The sequence below is a fragment of the Dufourea novaeangliae genome, unplaced genomic scaffold, assembly GCF_001272555.1.
Source record: "Dufourea novaeangliae isolate 0120121106 unplaced genomic scaffold, ASM127255v1 scaffold177, whole genome shotgun sequence".
NCBI lineage: Eukaryota > Metazoa > Arthropoda > Insecta > Hymenoptera > Halictidae > Dufourea > Dufourea novaeangliae.
Window position 1 is genome coordinate 3,070,025 of NW_015374070.1, and position 17,817 is coordinate 3,087,841.

General features: G+C 41.9%; 1 protein-coding gene across 1 annotated transcript in view; it reads left to right on the forward strand.

Moving 5' to 3' along the window:
* The first annotated feature begins 1,627 nt into the window (after positions 1-1,627).
* The window catches only part of LOC107190335 (laccase-5-like), a 50,324-nt gene continuing 34,134 nt past the window's right edge, over positions 1,628-17,817 (forward strand). The window contains exon 1 of the mRNA XM_015579127.1: positions 1,628-1,733. Within this exon, the coding sequence (XP_015434613.1) occupies positions 1,628-1,733 (106 nt within the window). The remainder of the gene's footprint in view (positions 1,734-17,817) is intronic.

Genomic DNA, 17,817 nt, shown 5'->3' on the forward strand with positions numbered 1-17,817 from the left:
TCGTAACGGTCCCGACATTCCTCGTATCTCTACAAGACTTGAAAAATATTTCACTCGATTAGAGGCTAACGACCATTATCCCGTAGACGTGTTTCCGACTCGTGCCCGGTATCCAAACATGAAAACAGCAGCCCATTAAAACCGATCGAACTGTATTTTCGAGGTTGGAAAAAAGAGTAGAAAGTAGAAATCAAAGATCCAGACACAGCCGGGAAGTGAATATTTTTCTACGATGTCGAGAGCGTCGACAAATATGCGTACTACTTGAATAAATCTCGCCAGTTGTCGCCGCGTTATTCGGCCGCTTTCGAAACGCCCGACTATATCTCTTGCTTTTATTAATCAAACGATCTATCATTGGTTAATAAACGGTGTCTACTGAAATTTATTGCTATACGGCGTAGAACTACGAATCAGAGACAGACTCGTTCAACGTCTAGCCAGCGAGTACCAGGGCAAAGTCTCCTGGTTCACCGATCGTTAGAAAGGAAAATGGTAAACGGTGACTCGGCACCAGAAGTCCAACGAATCTCAGCTCATTGCCAAGGTACCACGCCAGGCGTGTCCGGTCCACTCTGTTTATCGAGACACGAGCAGCGAAAACGGAAACGACCGCGAAGAATCCCGTCGATTTGAACCGTGGATCCGTGTGTCCGTGCAGCGGAAGCTTCCGAACGAATCTTAGAAGGTCCGATCTCCCGCGAGCGTGGACATGGAATCCGTGGGCCCCACCACGTGGCCCACACCGGTATCAGCAGTCAGACGAGCCGATAGACGGCATAAAACGGACACGTAGAGACGGGCCGTAAGAAAGGCAGTAGAAGTTTGCGTGCGCGGGGAGAGCGATCTTGGTTTCAGTCACGGAACCCCACCTAAAAACCCCCTTCACCTTCATCGAGGCGGGCGGCGGTTGTAACGGCTTGGCGAGGGAACCGAAGAAACGGTGAGCGCCGATTGGGGGGGAACTTGAACGTCACTTTTCCAGGCCTCGGTGGCTCATTATTACCGCGGCGCCTTCCAAACATCCTGAGCGAGATATTATACCACCTACCCGGGTGTTGCCGAGCTACATTTACCACCTACTACCACCGCTGCCACTGCTGCTGCCCCGTACCCAACACTTTCTGCCACCACTCCAAGTAGCTCCCCCCTGGTGTGTGCGTGTCTCGAACTGAAAAGGAGGTGAACGCGCGCGAGAGTGTATCATTGGACAAGGAATTGGGGCAGGAGCCAATAGTAAGAAGCGCGAGGTGGAGCGATAGGTTTTAAATAGGTGTACAAGACCAGGGACGGGTGGATTACGGCCAGTCGGATAAGAGACCGATTACGAACGGTGGTGCATTTCGCGGGAGAATTTTCGGGTAATCGTTAGTGACCCTCGCGGCCGTCGTCCATCACACCGGTCGGGTTGGTGGTAGTTCGCTCCCTGGGGATATCCGGGCGACGTCGAGGACGACGACGACGACGACGGTGTGAACACCAGAGAGCCAGAAGTGACAGTCCAGATAGAGCGGCGAGCACAAAGAACGTCTCAGTCGACGCTGAGCCATTGCCTCAGCAAGTCTCGCCCGAGAAACCAGGAGATATTCTAGTTACGAGGAGTTTCGTCCTGCATCACGCGCGCGCCATGAGGCTTTACAGTGGCCACACGGTACTCGTCCTCGGGACGATACTCTCATGCACGGGGATCACGAGCGGCATACGCGTCACGCAGACCGCAAGTAGGAAGAACGGTGAGTCATCTTCTTGCAACTTCTACCGTCCTCTTCTCGCTGATATCGTCTACTTGCTTTACCTAACCCCGCTGATGATGATCGTTCTACAGTTTCCCTTTCCTCTTCGTACGCCACCGGTACTACTCTGTTATCCTTTTCGTTTCACGGTCTTCGACCTTCTCTCGCGGCTTCTTCCTTCTCCTCCTCTTCTTCTGCCTCTTCTTTTTCTTCTTCTTCTTCTTCTTCTTCTTCTTCTTCCTGGTACTAAACCGCTTCGTTCGAGTATTTTCCTGCTTCTTCTAGCTTCTCTCCTGCTATAGAACCAGGATCCTCTTTCTTCACATGTTCGCTTCCCTTTCGATCGCGTAATATCTACGCTACGCCGGATATTCACGGGCGGTCCGCGTGACGATCGCGAGTGAACTGTGCGGTTATCTTGTGTAAAATTGTTATACTCGACGGGATCAGTGAAACACGTGATGTGTAGAATAATAGAGGCACGCTGTCCGGTGAATAGCTAGATTCTGGATAGATACGTGATAGAGTTTATGATACATCGGGACGATCCGCGTTTCTCCCACAATATCACGCGGAATCTTTTTTCTTGCAACTTGCGCGAGGACGAGTATACTCTGATAAATGTCAAAGTAAATGTCAAACGAGGTTGTTGTCTCTCGGAGGAAGTCGGTTGGAATCGGTTTCACTTGCTAGTTTAGTGTGTCGTGCAACTAGTGTCCCGTTTCTCACGCGCAAAGTGTCGTTCGTATCTTCCGTTCTTAGGGAATTATTCTTCGAGGTGTGCAGAAATAAAATATATATTTTACGAACGTTCCTTTCTCGATGTTCTTGCAAAAGAATCTGCACGTTTGACTTTCCGATGGCACTTTTAAGGATGTACATCGTTAGTGATAGTCTCGTGGAAAGCTAAAAGCTGCGCAAGAACCGCGTGAATATTCGATCAAACGATCGACTATACCCGACAGAGACGTTCTCCGATCTAGAAGGATGATCTTTCGACAGGAAGGGAGAGAAATTGTGTGCGTACTGTATGAAATTGCACCGTTATGCTTGATACAGTCACAGACGTCTCCTGTCTCTGTATCTGGGTCGTACGAGGAATTAAGTTATTACTGTTTTACGTTGATTCGATCAAACCGAGGATAAACGTCCTTCGCCCGCCCGAGTTTTCGTGCTGAATCTCGTCGTAGACGAACGTGAAAACAGTCGATTACAAACGGTCTTACTCGTAAATTTCTCCGGAGTATTCTTCGGGTGTCTAATATTTTAAGGGAGTAGTGGAGTAGGTAAAGGAAAAAATATGAAATTATTCGATTGAAATAAAATGATTGAATAAATTAAGTGTAAGTTTTGATAACTGGACAATAATTCGACAAATACAAACTGCTATCCTAAATATGATTTTGACAATATTAGTCCATGGATTGACTTGAAATTTACCAATTACACGAAATATATGTATTTTAATGAATCGCTCTTTTTAAGCAGAAAACTTCAAAGTTTTTTTTACAAAGTATTTGGGAATTTTTTATTTAGAATCGTTTAGGGGTTTCTTTTTTATATCCTTTCAATTATCTCGCATTGTAAAATAATTAATGTATCCGAGTAGAAAATACGTAAATGCAAATACGTAATGCCAAATCGATGTCGGAAATAATTTTTCTTCTAACGAAATTCTAAAAGCACTTTATTCTGCCCGTGTCTAGACTACGTATCTTATCCTTTTAATAATGGAAGAGCAGCGAGGTCGCAAAACACGGCGAACGTTAGACGCTCACCGCCTATGGAGGTAATTGCTGTAATTATAGAAAGCGCGACTAATCGTTATACATTGTAATAATTGTCTCTCTCATTTCTACGCGTACTTGGACTACCGAGACCGATCTCTGTTGGTGTCACTTACCGAAATTACGAATCGGTTTCTGAGCACCGGCCAATTGGAAAACTGTACCTTGTTGAATAATTCTGCAGAGACGACCATATTAGTGTTCAAGGCGTCACGTGTATTTTATGAAAACTTCATAGACGATTCCTGCATTCCTATATAAATCAAGAGCCATTACTCTCGCGGTATCGCTACGAGACAGGCGATGAAAGTGTTTAATATAGATAGTTATCGGTTCGTTCCAAGTAAAATATTATTATATCTTATACGGGTATTTAGCGGTTAAATCACTCGTATTCGTTAGTAGTGGTTGTAACTGAAATTTTATACAACTAATAAATCATCGATTATAAGTATCTACATACATATTGGTCAGTTTCATAAATACATTGTTAAGAATAACAATCAAAACCGTCATTTCTAACAGAGAAAGTAATATCCATTTCTTTTCAATTTAGTTATGTACAAAATTCACTTACTATAGGTAATCACGGTGGAGAGGTATATTACGAGCGTAGTAAAGAAATTGCAGTTAAAATTATTGGAAAAACAATCTGCGCTAGCAAATAGGTAAAAAGCAATTTTGTTACGTGGCAACGTAATACCTCATGCACAAACTATGGTCGGTGAGGCAATGTGTGAACTGTTCGGACAGTGGAACGTTATTCTTCTGGTTTTTCGACGAAATAATTTTCATTCCTTTTAATGGCTGCAGAGACCTAAGGAATGTGTAACAAACGTATCTGTGTAACCTTTTAACACTACGATAGCTTCTACTTTATTAAACTGAAAATATAAAACTACTAGATCCAGGAAACAACTGTACAAAAAGAGAAAATATACTTCCGTGTTTTTGGAAACATCAACGGTCTAACAATAACATATCCTAAACCATCGATAGAAAGTCAGAACCAGACCAGAGCTCTTTAATATGCATTTTTTGCGACCGTTCAAGAAACCGCGCGTAGCTCCGAAATTTAAATATTGTTACGCAACACGAGGAAATACGATTTTTCGAATCCCGACAGGAATCTGTACCCCGCCGCAGCTGGCCAGATTTGCATACAACAAGCAATTGTTCCCCCCGGTACAACCTGCCCCAGCTGTGTTTGTTAATCCGATCCACGATTTTCACCCGAAGTATGCATTCGGTTCGTCGAAACGTATCGTTACGAGATCGTGAAATTATAACGTGTCGCTGAAAGTTCATTTACTCGTTCCGCGAGCGGACGTGAAATCGGCATTGTCGCCGGTGGATCGAGGAAACGATCGGTCGGAGACACTGTTGTCTAATGCTTTGCCCAAAAACGGGGCCAACCATTGATTAATTGCTGTTAAATGACCATACGAGCGTTTGCGTAATGAATGTAAAAGGGGATAACTAGTTCGAGACGAATCACAGGAAGACTCGTGAGCAAGGTTGGCAAATTATCGTAACCATATTTCCTCGAACAACGAGGGTCTGGTTCTGTGATCGTGTTTAAGGAAAGCCTTACCGGTTCTTTCCCCTTTTTTTTCCACTCTGTGCCTGTTGGTATTGCCGCTAGGAATGGCTTTTCAAGCGGATGGTCACGACACCAGTGCATATAACAGTTTATCGGGGACTGGTCCGTGGAGTTGTTCACCTACATATAAATAGCGTTCACTGTCTTCCTCCGCGCGTGATCGCGATCGTTCACCTGTTTTCATATCGACGTGGACGGATTCCCGTAAATTGGCCCGCTAGATATCTCGACTTCAGGCTAGCTAACGTCTCTCGATCCAGCTACCCCGAGCCTTTCTCTCTCCGTCTTTGTTCCAGCCACTGGCCTCTTTGTTCGCCATCTCCTTGTAGTCTCTCGCGTCCTTAACGGTTTAACGAGGACTACTGCTCGTGAATGAAACATGCTGGCGGTGTTGGCACGTTCTCCTACGAAAAAAAAAAAAGAATGTGGTACGGCGCGAGTGTACGCCAGGCGCAGTAAGCTGATCTAATGAATGGAGGCGCCTTTAATGAGGCGAGGCCTAGCTTAACCGAGATTACCAATCGGGGATTCAAACTCAGGATGTTTCAATTTAAACAAGAAGTAACTCAATCGAGATATGACCATTCAGGGATTCAAACTCAGGACTTTTTAATTTAGACGATGATTAGATGCGGATCTAAGAGGAATGTATCTAAACTGGAAACAAACAGGATTCCCATTATCCGTTTATTTTTACGAAACACTGAAATTAGACACACACTCGTGACCTCCACGGCGGTGAATCACGTGTTGAATCATAACCTCAAACTTTCATTAGAGCCTCGACCCATAGCAGCGTCTAAAGCTACGAGACTGCAAGGAGCCGCGTAACAACCGGTTACGTTCCAGAACCGAAAACGAACCGTGACACGACATTCTGCACGGATAGGCGATGGAAAAAAGTCGGAATAAAACGTTCGTTCGCTAGACCGAGTCGAATCGATGAACTTGGGAGAGACAACCGCATCCTCCTTGTCTCTTTTTCTGTTCTCGCGGAAACGGAGAACGAGCCGATGGGGGTACAGAGAAAGAGAGAGAGAGAGAGAAAAAAAAAGGAGATAGAAATCGCGGCTAGTCGAACGATCGACTTTTTGTCGTGGCATCGATCGCTTCTTCCTACACGATGGATCTTCGCTAATCTAGGTTAAACTCCGCATTCCCCGGGCTTGGTTAACCATTCGTACCGATCTTCGTGACGCGTCGTCCGTCTAGAGTTCGCAATCACGGTGAAACCACCGACAGCCGACTACGCCGCAGGTACGTCACGCGTGCGTCCAACGGGCCCGATAGTGGGACCAAGAAAATTGATTCTAATGGATTCGAAATTACACTTATCCCAGACGCCGCTTGGTGCCCGATCCGGAGCCTAGTCAGACCGGTCGATTGATTTTATGGTTGCTCGCGGTGTCTTCGACCGGCTGCCCCCCTGACGGACAAGGTAATTTGTCGTAAATGTTTGCTTCACGATCGACTTGTGGAACAATCGATCTGGACAATTGAATTTCATAGATCGCGGACGAGAAGTCTATTGGTCCCCATCGTTTCGTATTTGAAAAAGACTACCGTCGGTCTTGTTTGGGGGTTATTTAAATGAGGATTCTTCTGGCAAGTGTATGAGAAGAGTATAGAAGTCGTAACAGATTTTAGACGAAAGCGTCTGAAAATCAGAAAACAGATCTGAAATTAAAAATTGATTTAGAATTTATTGGACCAATCAGTCTGTATATTTCTAAATCACATAATTAGAGACGCTTTCACTCGATTTCGATGGTCTACGTGAACAGCATTTACATATAATGGATAATAAAAAACGCTGAACAGTGGAGATTTATTACGATGGGATTAAATGTTGCTTGAGAACGGGGTATAAAATACCTTGCAAAAAATTTCTGACACTTTCGGTAGACTAATTTACTTGAAAGCGAATAGAGCTTCAAGAACGAAATTATCTGCTTTTAAGGTGCCGTCTCCCATCCGACTTGTTATTAGTACAATATGCTTTCTAAAATATTTTCTCAGCCAGAGTTTGATCGCTACTCCTTCATTCAACATATCGTGAACGCGTTTACCATTTTTATATCGAAATCGTGTCATGTTTGAGGAACGATCCCTTCCAACGCAACCGGACAATGGGTCGTTTATCGCCGGATAATTCGTTTCGCGAGCACCGTGCTCGTTCCAACGATTCCCCTTGGGGATCCATTCATTTCAGGTTCTAGAATCGCTGGCCACTTAAACCGAGAAATTATTCTCACAGTTCGCCGAATAAGTTTTATCGTCGTAGCAACCGTCTTTAACACCGCAGAATGAAATATTTAATTTCACCACTTTCTTGCTCGATTATTCTCATCCGTGCATCGTTACTCCTTCGATGAATATTTCACCGGCGACCTCGCCTCCGATGCTCGCGTATTACTCGCCAGGAAACCACGTTCTCCGCTCGGTGTCCAGCACTTATTTGTGGCAATAACAGTAAATTGATTAACCCGCAGGGCGAGCCTCCTTCGACGACTGTTCCCTCGCCATGAAAAAATACGTCCGTGTTTGCACGTAGTCGCCGGTATCTCGAATTTACCGCAAGATATCCGGAGGCGAGGCGGTATTGGCTTACCATAAACCGTTCACGAAATCGTAAAACGACCGACCGTGAACGAGGAACCGCTAAATCCCGTAAACTGATCTCTCGATCGTCCTCATTAAGGGTGTAGACGGTCAGCGAAAGTAGTAAAAGTTTCATACATTTTATGAAAAGTGTACAGTCATACTAACATTTATTCTTTAGTATTACAATATTAATCACCGTTAGGAAAATAGTGGATAAAACTGTGCATGGGCAAGAGGTATGTGTTGTGAAAGATAGGTTCCATAAAACAGAAACAAATAGAGATGATTTAATCAGTTTACTACGCCGAAGGCGAATTTGAAATTAAATGTTTGCATAGGTATTTAAATGGCAGGTAGGTATTTTAATATTTCGGGAAAATAGAATTAGTATTTGAAATCGAAGCATTAAACAAATGGCTGTACCTTCGAAAGGCACTCGTGGCTGATCGATATGAAATATGGTGGATGTTATCAGGGACAGCGAAGGACTTCAAATATAAAATTTGAACTTCGAGAATTTACCTGTTCAGAAGATGCAGCTTCTCATATATAAGGCATTTTCTATGGTATTTGCTTGCTGATTATGTATTTAATTAAAGTTTAAGTGTACTCAGAATCAAGATTAAATTGCTATAAATCGATTGAGATAGAATGATAACAAATACAGTAAATCATCAATAAGTGTTGAGAGGTCCCTAGGTGTAACGCTGACTTTTTAATGAGGTTTAACACAGTGATAAAGTTTGGTATTTTGAAGCCAATGATATTTGTTTCAGCCGCATATGGCCATTAGTTTATGAAATATTTGATATTCAGTGCCAAGAAGCCTTGGAACACTCATCGAGGATTAACTGTAATATCTACAAGAATTCACATTCCCATTACGACGATAGTGTATCTTCATAGAGGATATGAAGTTCTGAAAGCTTCCTATTCTAGAGTACTCTAGGAGCTAGTGCTTAACAACAAAAAGTATGAATATTTTAAAGATTTGATACCGATTCGATCCTTTAATTATCTCCTGAATGGGTACCCGTGGCCCTGTTTTCGGCCCCGCGATCGTGAAAGTAAGGCAGTAACAATTATACCGCTAGAAACTGGTCATCCGGAGGAAAAAAAAGGGGGGGAAACGGCTTTTCGCCACGTCAAGGACCGTCGAAGAATTAGTAACGGTTTTTGGGAGAAAGCTTCGATCGAAACGTCTCTTTCACATCGATCTCAAGTTCCTTCGAGAACGACACTGCGCCCGTCGTTACCACGATCGACGTTCCGCGCGAATGGTTGTTTTCACCCCATTTGTAGGATTCTTCTACTCGGTGTTGCGACCTCGAACGATCGCCAACGACCGCTAACAAACGACCGTAACATCAACGTACTTAAACCGTGGTCTCGATTCCTTGTAGGTAGTTTAATTAGTCGGTATTAATTGCCCACGACGGGCAGGCGTCGATCATTTCCGTCGAGCGAAGACTTTCGATTATCGTTAATTGCGACTTTTACCGGTAATTTCACCTGTTTCCTCGTACTCCGTCGGCTTAATTGCATGCCCGATAGTGTCTCGTTAAACCTGACGCAAGATTGTACATGGGAATTGACACTCAGTTCGTAGGAAGTCTAAATAACGACGCCTTCTGGGCCCTCACCACCGAAGTCGAATCGGGATCATGTAGGATTGCGCAAAGGACGTTGGTCTTTGTCTTTTTTATTAGCTGGAAAGGATTGACAAATGTCTGGCGATTAACAACGCGTAAAATTTACTCGCCGCGCAGTTTCTTGCCGCTAGAAACAGGAGAAATCCTCGATCACCAATGAAAACCATCCCAGGGTGTTCTCGAGCGTTCGTTCCTTTCGGTAATACTTTTCGAGTCTCCTTCGAGGAACGAACAGTCCGTCGATGATTGCGTCTTACTCCCACTTTCCATTTCCGCGTCCACTGATTACTCGTTCGTGTGCCAACGATTTCGCGGGAAAGACTGTTTACCCTCGCGATCTATTAAAACAGGCGTGAACCGCAAATATGCGAAGAGCGCTGGAAAAGTTCTACCAACGGAGTTTACCTTCGTTTCTGCTTCCTTGAACGTGGGTAAACTATGACAATTCCTGGTTGTGCATTGCAATGTCTTAACGGCGCGAAGAATTATTCGAATTTATTCTGTGCAACGAAACATTGTTATTGGTTCGTAAAATATAGAAGTACCAGTCTGAATCATATTCCCCAAGAATGAAATTTGTTTCCTTGATTCGTATTAATGGTTACGCTCCACTTTACAGAATTTCATGAAATTAATAACTTGCCAACAGTTACACTTTGAGATAGATTAAAGTCACTTGTGTGCACGTATAAGTGATGTTTATACTGAATCTTATGTTGGTTATAGGACAAACTATAAAACAACATATTACTTAAAATAAAATTGCAAAGCATGGGCTAAGGTGAAGAATAAATTCCAGCTTTCACGTTACTAATATCGCTATGGATAATGTAATCCACAATAAAAATGTATTTACATTAAAATCCACTTTCATAGAACAGACAAATCTACTCAGAATTAGAATTAAGTGCAGTTTTCTCTGGAATAATGACATTCCTTTCTCTTACCTAATTAAAAATTGACAAAATTGTATTGCAACCCATATTGAAAGTACATAACTGGTACTGCAACATTATACATTAAACATCATTAATGACACCATTTCTGTTGCAAAAAATTATCAATGGTCCGAACGTAAGCATCTTCGTCAATCTTACGGCCGCGTGAGATATAAAAATTACAATTTTGACGTATCGTTAAATAAAAAATCACGTTCCTTTCGATTGGACTCTCCGTCAGCCACCTCGCTTCTCGAGTTATCGAATTCAAACAGTCCCCATGGGAATAATCAATCCGATCGCCGATTTCATTAACATTAACGCGATCGAAGAAATAAAACATGAGAAACGGCCACAGTAATTGTGCACTTGTTACGCGTGTCTCGTTGAATTCGTCGGTTCCGAAACCTGTATCGAATTCCATAGCCGTGACGTGTATACTCGGGGGGATGAAACGGAGTGAAAAAGCCACTTCCCGGCTGAATTCGACGCAACAGTGGCTTAAAGGTGTCTGCTCATGTCCACACATCCGGCCTTAACAACTGTTTTGCCGTCGACGCTGTTGGCGACGTTTTAACTAGAGCGTCAAGCATCGTCGTTCGAGAATCTACCGGTCATCAATCATTCCTATATTCGTCACACACGTAACTTTCCTTCGAAATGATTTTCTTCGCGACGTTTCGACACACGCACATCCGTGAAAGCGTTTCCGTGAAACCAGAGGCGTTAGTTCTGGACTTCGAATCCACCTGGCGAAATTTGTTCCGTTTCTCGGGTTAATCGATCTTCCGTTTACCCAAGACAACATACCACAGGGAAATCGTAGAAGTATGCTGAAGAGTAGCAGACGAAGTAAAACTTTGAAGATTTCCCTGTTCGGCGAAGAAAGTCACGGGAGAAAATTCTTGTTGATCGATAATGGACGAATCCCGTTGCATTAATGCATCCCGCTTTTTATGAGTGTCGCGTAAATCTATCGATTATCATTGGAACGCAACTAAAAGGGTAATCCTGGAACATTCGCTGATCGTTTCTGAAACCGTGAATACGCGCAGAAAATTCATAGCTCTCTTATTTCTATGTTATTCGTTATAAAAAGAATGATTTTCGGGGTCTTTTCAGCCATAGAATCCGATTTTGGTACTATTTTTCTTCTAGGCTAAAGAAACTATCCTTATAAATGAATTTTACATTATCGGTCGAATTTCCATTATATGAAACTTACGCTATGGTCATCACTATTTAATTTTTATACTTCTTATTTTAAATATTTCTGCAGCATAAATGCTTTGATAAGTACAGTGATTTATCGATGAATGCGACACGAACAACAGTGCTATTCCCACCACTGAGGGGGTGGGTGGACCCCTCTGGAACCAATCAAAACAGAGTAAATAAAAGCTAAAAACAAATTTATGAGAGGCTGAAAACCTTTCCGCCTTGCCACGAATGTTCCGAAGCGGACCCGAGTTAGTTATCAAAACATTACTGTATATCAAAATGCTGAAATGATTCTTTAAGTGGGGATTAAATACCAAAACCATAAGGGACGTTTAGTTAAATAATGAATTATGCCTCATATTTATTATCTACGTATGTAGAAACAACTGTTTGATCTCATGTATACAGCACCAAAAAAGTCATGAATTATAATGTTTTCCAAAATGCTTATACTAGTGTTTTTAGGACGTGTCGCCCTGAAAGTAGCACAGAAAGGGGACGTGACCGCGCTCGTCCACCCAGTCAGACCACTCGCTTATCTGGGTACGGATTAAGCGAACGTTTCCTGTCACGCTGGCGGTGTCTACAAAATACGGAAAGATTCGCTACTTTCCATCGACCTTGTTTCCTTTTTTTTTTCATTCGAAAGATATCTGCCTGTCTTGCACAGGTGCCACGATCCCGTGAGAAACGATCGACTCTTTGCCGGTGTTCCGGTTGACATGCATTGCAGGTTGCTACGAGACACTAGAAAGAACGTAGAACTTGAATGTTGATGGCAATTTGCATATCGGTTCAACAATACCGCATGAAACGTTGACGTTTCAGATGCAAGGTTCGATTGGTTACAAGGAATAGATATTATTTATTGTCCTGTTTTTCATTCCTCGTGTACCAATGGTATTTGTATAAAAAAACAACTGCAGGATAAATGAAAAATGATGTGAGGTTTAACCGTTTTCTACAGGTGGCTTGTCTCAAAGATGAATAATTCGACACCGTTTATTTTGTGACTTTTTCAATAACCAACTGAGTGGTATTTGTTGTTACCGTTTCGGATATAGTGTACCATTTAATTGTTAATTGAAAGGTACTCAATCGGTAGAGCTTTAAAAATACTTGAGTAGATTATGATGGCAAAAGAAGAAGGTCTAATATTAGTCTGAGATGAGTGATTTCTATTTAAGGGTTAATTTAAATACGTAATCAAACTTTATCATGTTATCATGGTTCACAATCGGCCTAGCGATCCTTTTCTACAGACTTCACATAGTTAATAAAACTTGACTGACGTGGGGAATGAGACGTCTTAGTCAACGTTTCTTGACAAATCGAGCACGCAGAAGCAAATATAGTTACGGACTGTCATGTTGACAAAAATGGTGTAATAAATGGCATGCGACAAGAAAGGATTTTACTTTGTTTCGTTCCACGTCGGCTCCCACTAAAAGCGAAAGGTTCATCGTGAAATCTAGCGCCGACACCACAGCCGTGTAACCTGACAAGGTTCTCATTAATTTTATCGTGAGAATGTATAGCGGCCTCTGATTAAACCAGAACACAAACGATGACTAATCCTCGACGCTGACTTCGACGAACATGGAATACCAGACGCGATTCGATATCTTCCGTTGCTTCTCGGGTAATTAATTTCATTGGTTTTTCTTGATTAATTAACCTCATCGGTTTTCCTCGAGAGTATCGTATTTGGCGCCGCCGGAGCGGTAATTGTTCGTAGGAGACCCATTTACGGGGAACGCGTTAATAGCGCGTCGAATCTGCTAAATGTCAATTCCTTCGCTGACAATTTCTGTCATATATAATTCTCGCCTGACAGCGAAATGTGTTGTCCACGATCGATTGCAGGGGAGCGAAATATAGACTTTAGTGGTAATTTTGTATGACAATCGAGAACGTATTCCATTCATTACGAACACTAACCAAATTATTGTTTCATCGTTATCGCAGATCAAATATAGGACCTTTCATAATATACTTCGACGTCTTCAATGCATAACAAATGGAATGCTTGACATAGACTCGTAATAAATCGTTATCTTAGGATCGTAATAACATTTGTATCATTTTTAATAATTATAATACCTACTAATTTTAGGAGTCCGAAGAATATGATCTAAAAAAAAGAATTGGTACGAATTGTTCGACTGACCTAATACGGACACGTTTTCGTAATGGTGTGTCTCGCTTCATTAACGTAGTAGCTGCTTCATTAACCTCACCTGCGTAGCCTGGAGGCTGTCTGAAATGCGCCGATTCGTTGGTATTCCGTTCGGCTGTTAATTAGCAGTCAACCAGACCGCGGTAAAACTCTGGGAATACTATGATCCGTTGCCATAAGCCACGGGGTACTTGCCTCACTTCCTGCACTTAATGGGATACCAGTTGTCAGTTGCCCCACTAAGCCAGAATATAAAATAACCGTGCAGTTCGTCCATGTTCGTACGGCCGCCGCGGCGGTGTACTGGGTCACTCGCCGAGACATGCCTTTATTTTACCTATGAACAAGCCTACATCCTAGCCTCGCTCCGTTGCATCATTTTACTACGCTCCACGCGACCGCCTCGTTATAGTACACGATCGTTTTATTGTGAACCAGCTACCAGGTGAATTTTGCTTGAATATCGACGGACACATGGATATGTCATAATACTTCGAAACCTCTGGAAGAGTAATAGGATAAGCGTACATAAAAATACAGGTAATACAAAGTTTCATTATGAACGGGCACAAGATAAATTTCACTTGAATATTCAGGTACACAGGATTTATCGTAATACTTCGAACCTTCTACAAGGAATCATATACCATTTAATATTAATAAAATAAGTGCAAATAAATATACACTTGATCATAAAAAGTATGTAGACAAGCCGTTAGGGTACAGAAAGGGATGTTGGACAATAAATTATGAATTAAGATATATTTGACCAAATGAAAGGACTGTATTTGTTTTGAAAATACTATTTCCTTACTCTCGTGTCTTGTCCAGATATACTGTCATGAGTATTCGGATTCAACGTCGCTCCGGATGTACAGTGACGTTTAAAATAAAGTAGTATTTTCGACAAATGAAACTGTATGGAATGCGGCCGAAAGGAAGCTACAAGCGAGCTGATTCCTTATGCAACGATAAATGAAAAATGTGGAATCAAATTTTTCATCAGAGGCTTAGATTTCGAGAAAATCGAATTGAAAGTTCTATGATAACAATAAGTAGAAACGGAATGTAAAGAACAGACATGTTAGTCAAGTCTTATTCAATTGCACGCGTATCCAGCAGATGTTCAAATTCAATTATCTCGAAAATGAAGGCTTGAATACAAAGATGTTATTTTACATTTTCGACTCATTTTTGCATCTAGAATAACCTCCTGGTATGTACCATCATGTCAGACACACCCTATGTACATAGATACGAACTTATTAGATTCATGTACGATAATTACCATCACAGATACTTTGACACGAGCAACTAACGTTTACTTTCAGAAATAACCCTACACTTTCTTCGTTCTCTCGGTAGAAAACAACCTCACATAATTGTCGCCAGTCTCTGATACATGAGCAAGCGGTTTTAAGGTTCCGGCAGAAATGAACGTGGTGGTCCGAGAAAAAGCTTCGAACATAGCATGGGAACGTGAACCACGGTAGACAGTCAAAATGGGCCCCGGCTAACTCCCCGGAAGAAAGCGAGAAACTCAGTCGTGGAAGGATTAAAAACCCCTGGGGGCAAAAAACGTTCTCTTTGTTCGTTCGACTGTTTCCACGTCACCGTGAAATATTACGCCATTTCGCGGCCCGCTTTGCGCGACGATATTAGATAACTTAGCTTTGTTGACAAAAAGGCCCGGTGTTCTGACTAATTACTGGCCAGCAACGTCAACTTCTGGACACAACCGAGACCTGCAATTTTACGTTTCGCAGCTCCCACGCCGTGCACCGCGGTTATTTTACTCTTACATAAACGTGTTTCGGAATCATTAGCTGTTCTTTTCGTTCGTTCGTTCGTTCGCTGATCGATACACCTCGATGATATTTTAATATTCATAAGGCTGAATCCGAGGCATGCGACTCACCGCAAGAACCGCGACTCGGAGGACCGGGTGTATTGGAATTTGAAAGAAACGATCGATCGTTGGCTCTATTCACTGGTTAACTGTATAATGATACACACGATACTACTGTGCTAACCTCAGACGGAAATTTACGGGTGAAACTAACTGCACACTATCACGTTTCAACGTGACGTGTTCTTTGCACAAAAGTAATCTTGATACAAAGCAGAGAAGAGATTGATGGATACAGAATTTAATGAGAAATAAGTATGCATTTTTCAAATTGCATGCTGTGCAAGTATAGTGAGCAATACTTTGGAATATGTTAATTCTAATTAAACAACAAGGCTTTCTTCTGTAGTTCTAAAGAATATATTGATTAATAGGTTCAGTTGTAAATAACTCCTGTCTTCCTATTTTAAATTTGTATCGTTATAATACAGTTTGAAATTGATATTTCTATTATATGTTACTCGTTCTCAATCGTGATTTAACTTTTTATTGTTCACCGTAGAAGATGTCTATTATGCGACATAATAGTTGTCTATGGTATGCAGACTTAATAGTCAAGTAACGAAATGAATCTTGATTATACCACTCAATCAGTAATTGATTATAATACAAATGAATGTAATATTCTTTCCATACCAAATTCCAATTCTTTAAGTACGAGTTGTTTTTGCAAAATAATTCACAAAGCCTGAAGTCCTCTATAAATAACCACGTGACATTAGTCCTCGGGGAGTAAAGGTGCGAAGGTGTAGACAGGTGGCAACGAACCCGCCGTACTTTTGACGAATTGCGCAGAAATGCAGTTGCTCGCGAAGCTTTCGACACATCCTGTCCCATTTCTACGTCTTATAGGGAACGGAAGGAAAGAAAAAAACGAACGAAATCGAGTCGGCCAGGTGAGCCTATTGTCCGCTGGCAGCACCCACGTAGCCGGAGAGTGGGAAGCCACTTTTATGGTTATGATCGGCGGCACACAGAGCGTGTAAAACGCGGAGACGGCGTGACGAGGTCGGGAAAGCGGCGACCCGACGTCCTCGATCCTTACCGCGATCTATCAAGCTCGCCACCACACCCTTCCCTCGTCTAAAACGTTCCCGCGTCGATATGTCAAAGTGCAATCTGTCCAATAACACGGTGGCGTTCGTTAAAGCTTCTAAACAGTATACTCCGTTCCAAATTCACGATACAATTACGACTCACTTTGTAAAGTAAACTTTGTTGATGTGAAATTGTTGATCAGTAATGGTATAGTAATATATAAATTAGTGATTCTACAGTAAGAGTAAAATATAAATTAGTTATTGTATAGTATATTAATGTAGTACAGCTCAAAATTTAATGTTCATATTTCATGGTTTAATCAAGTATTGAATGTTTTATCGGAAATTCATATTTCGTTTTTGCGTAACGAGCATGATGTGTGTTAAGAGCACGGTTAGCTTCGTAATAACGTTATTAAGTAGAGCGTTAACGACAGACACGTGTAATGAACTGTTCCAGCTCTTTGCTTGACTTTCGTTGCGGCTACGAAACAAGAAAACTACATATTCATTTTACTATGAAATGCAATAAAGTGGAAGTAGAGCGTTATACAACGTTGAAGTGTGATTGCTCGCATAGTTTCTGCTGTAGATTCTTGAACGGATCACCGTGGTATGGGTGCACGCTGTTTTTACCTTCAGAAGACTCGTAGGACGATATCTAGCCGATAATGTGAAATCACCTTCGTGCTAATGTACGAGTCCATACTCGGTTTATCTCGATGAATTTAATGACTTGTGGAAAATGATCGGAAACCAGGAACCAAAATAGTAGATTTCAAGGTGTATTTCTTAGAAGGTGCGATATCACGCTTTATCCTTGCCTATGCCCAATTCAATCTCTATAGAACGTCATCGACGATCTACGAACAGATCAAGAATCAAATCCACTTTAACAATCTAACGTAGTGATTCCTACTGTATTAACAGTTTAAGGGAACTATGTGACTAACTCTGTATCACTAGACATACAAAAATTCCCCACAGAATAATTTACTCTCGATTTTATAAAGCGTCATTATATACAAAAGGAAGCAAGTGTTTCGTCAAACCGTTTTCACGGATATTGCAAGAACTGTTATATTTACAAACACACAAACTTGATAGGATCGCACACTGACACAAACGCATATATTTATCACAGGCGTGAA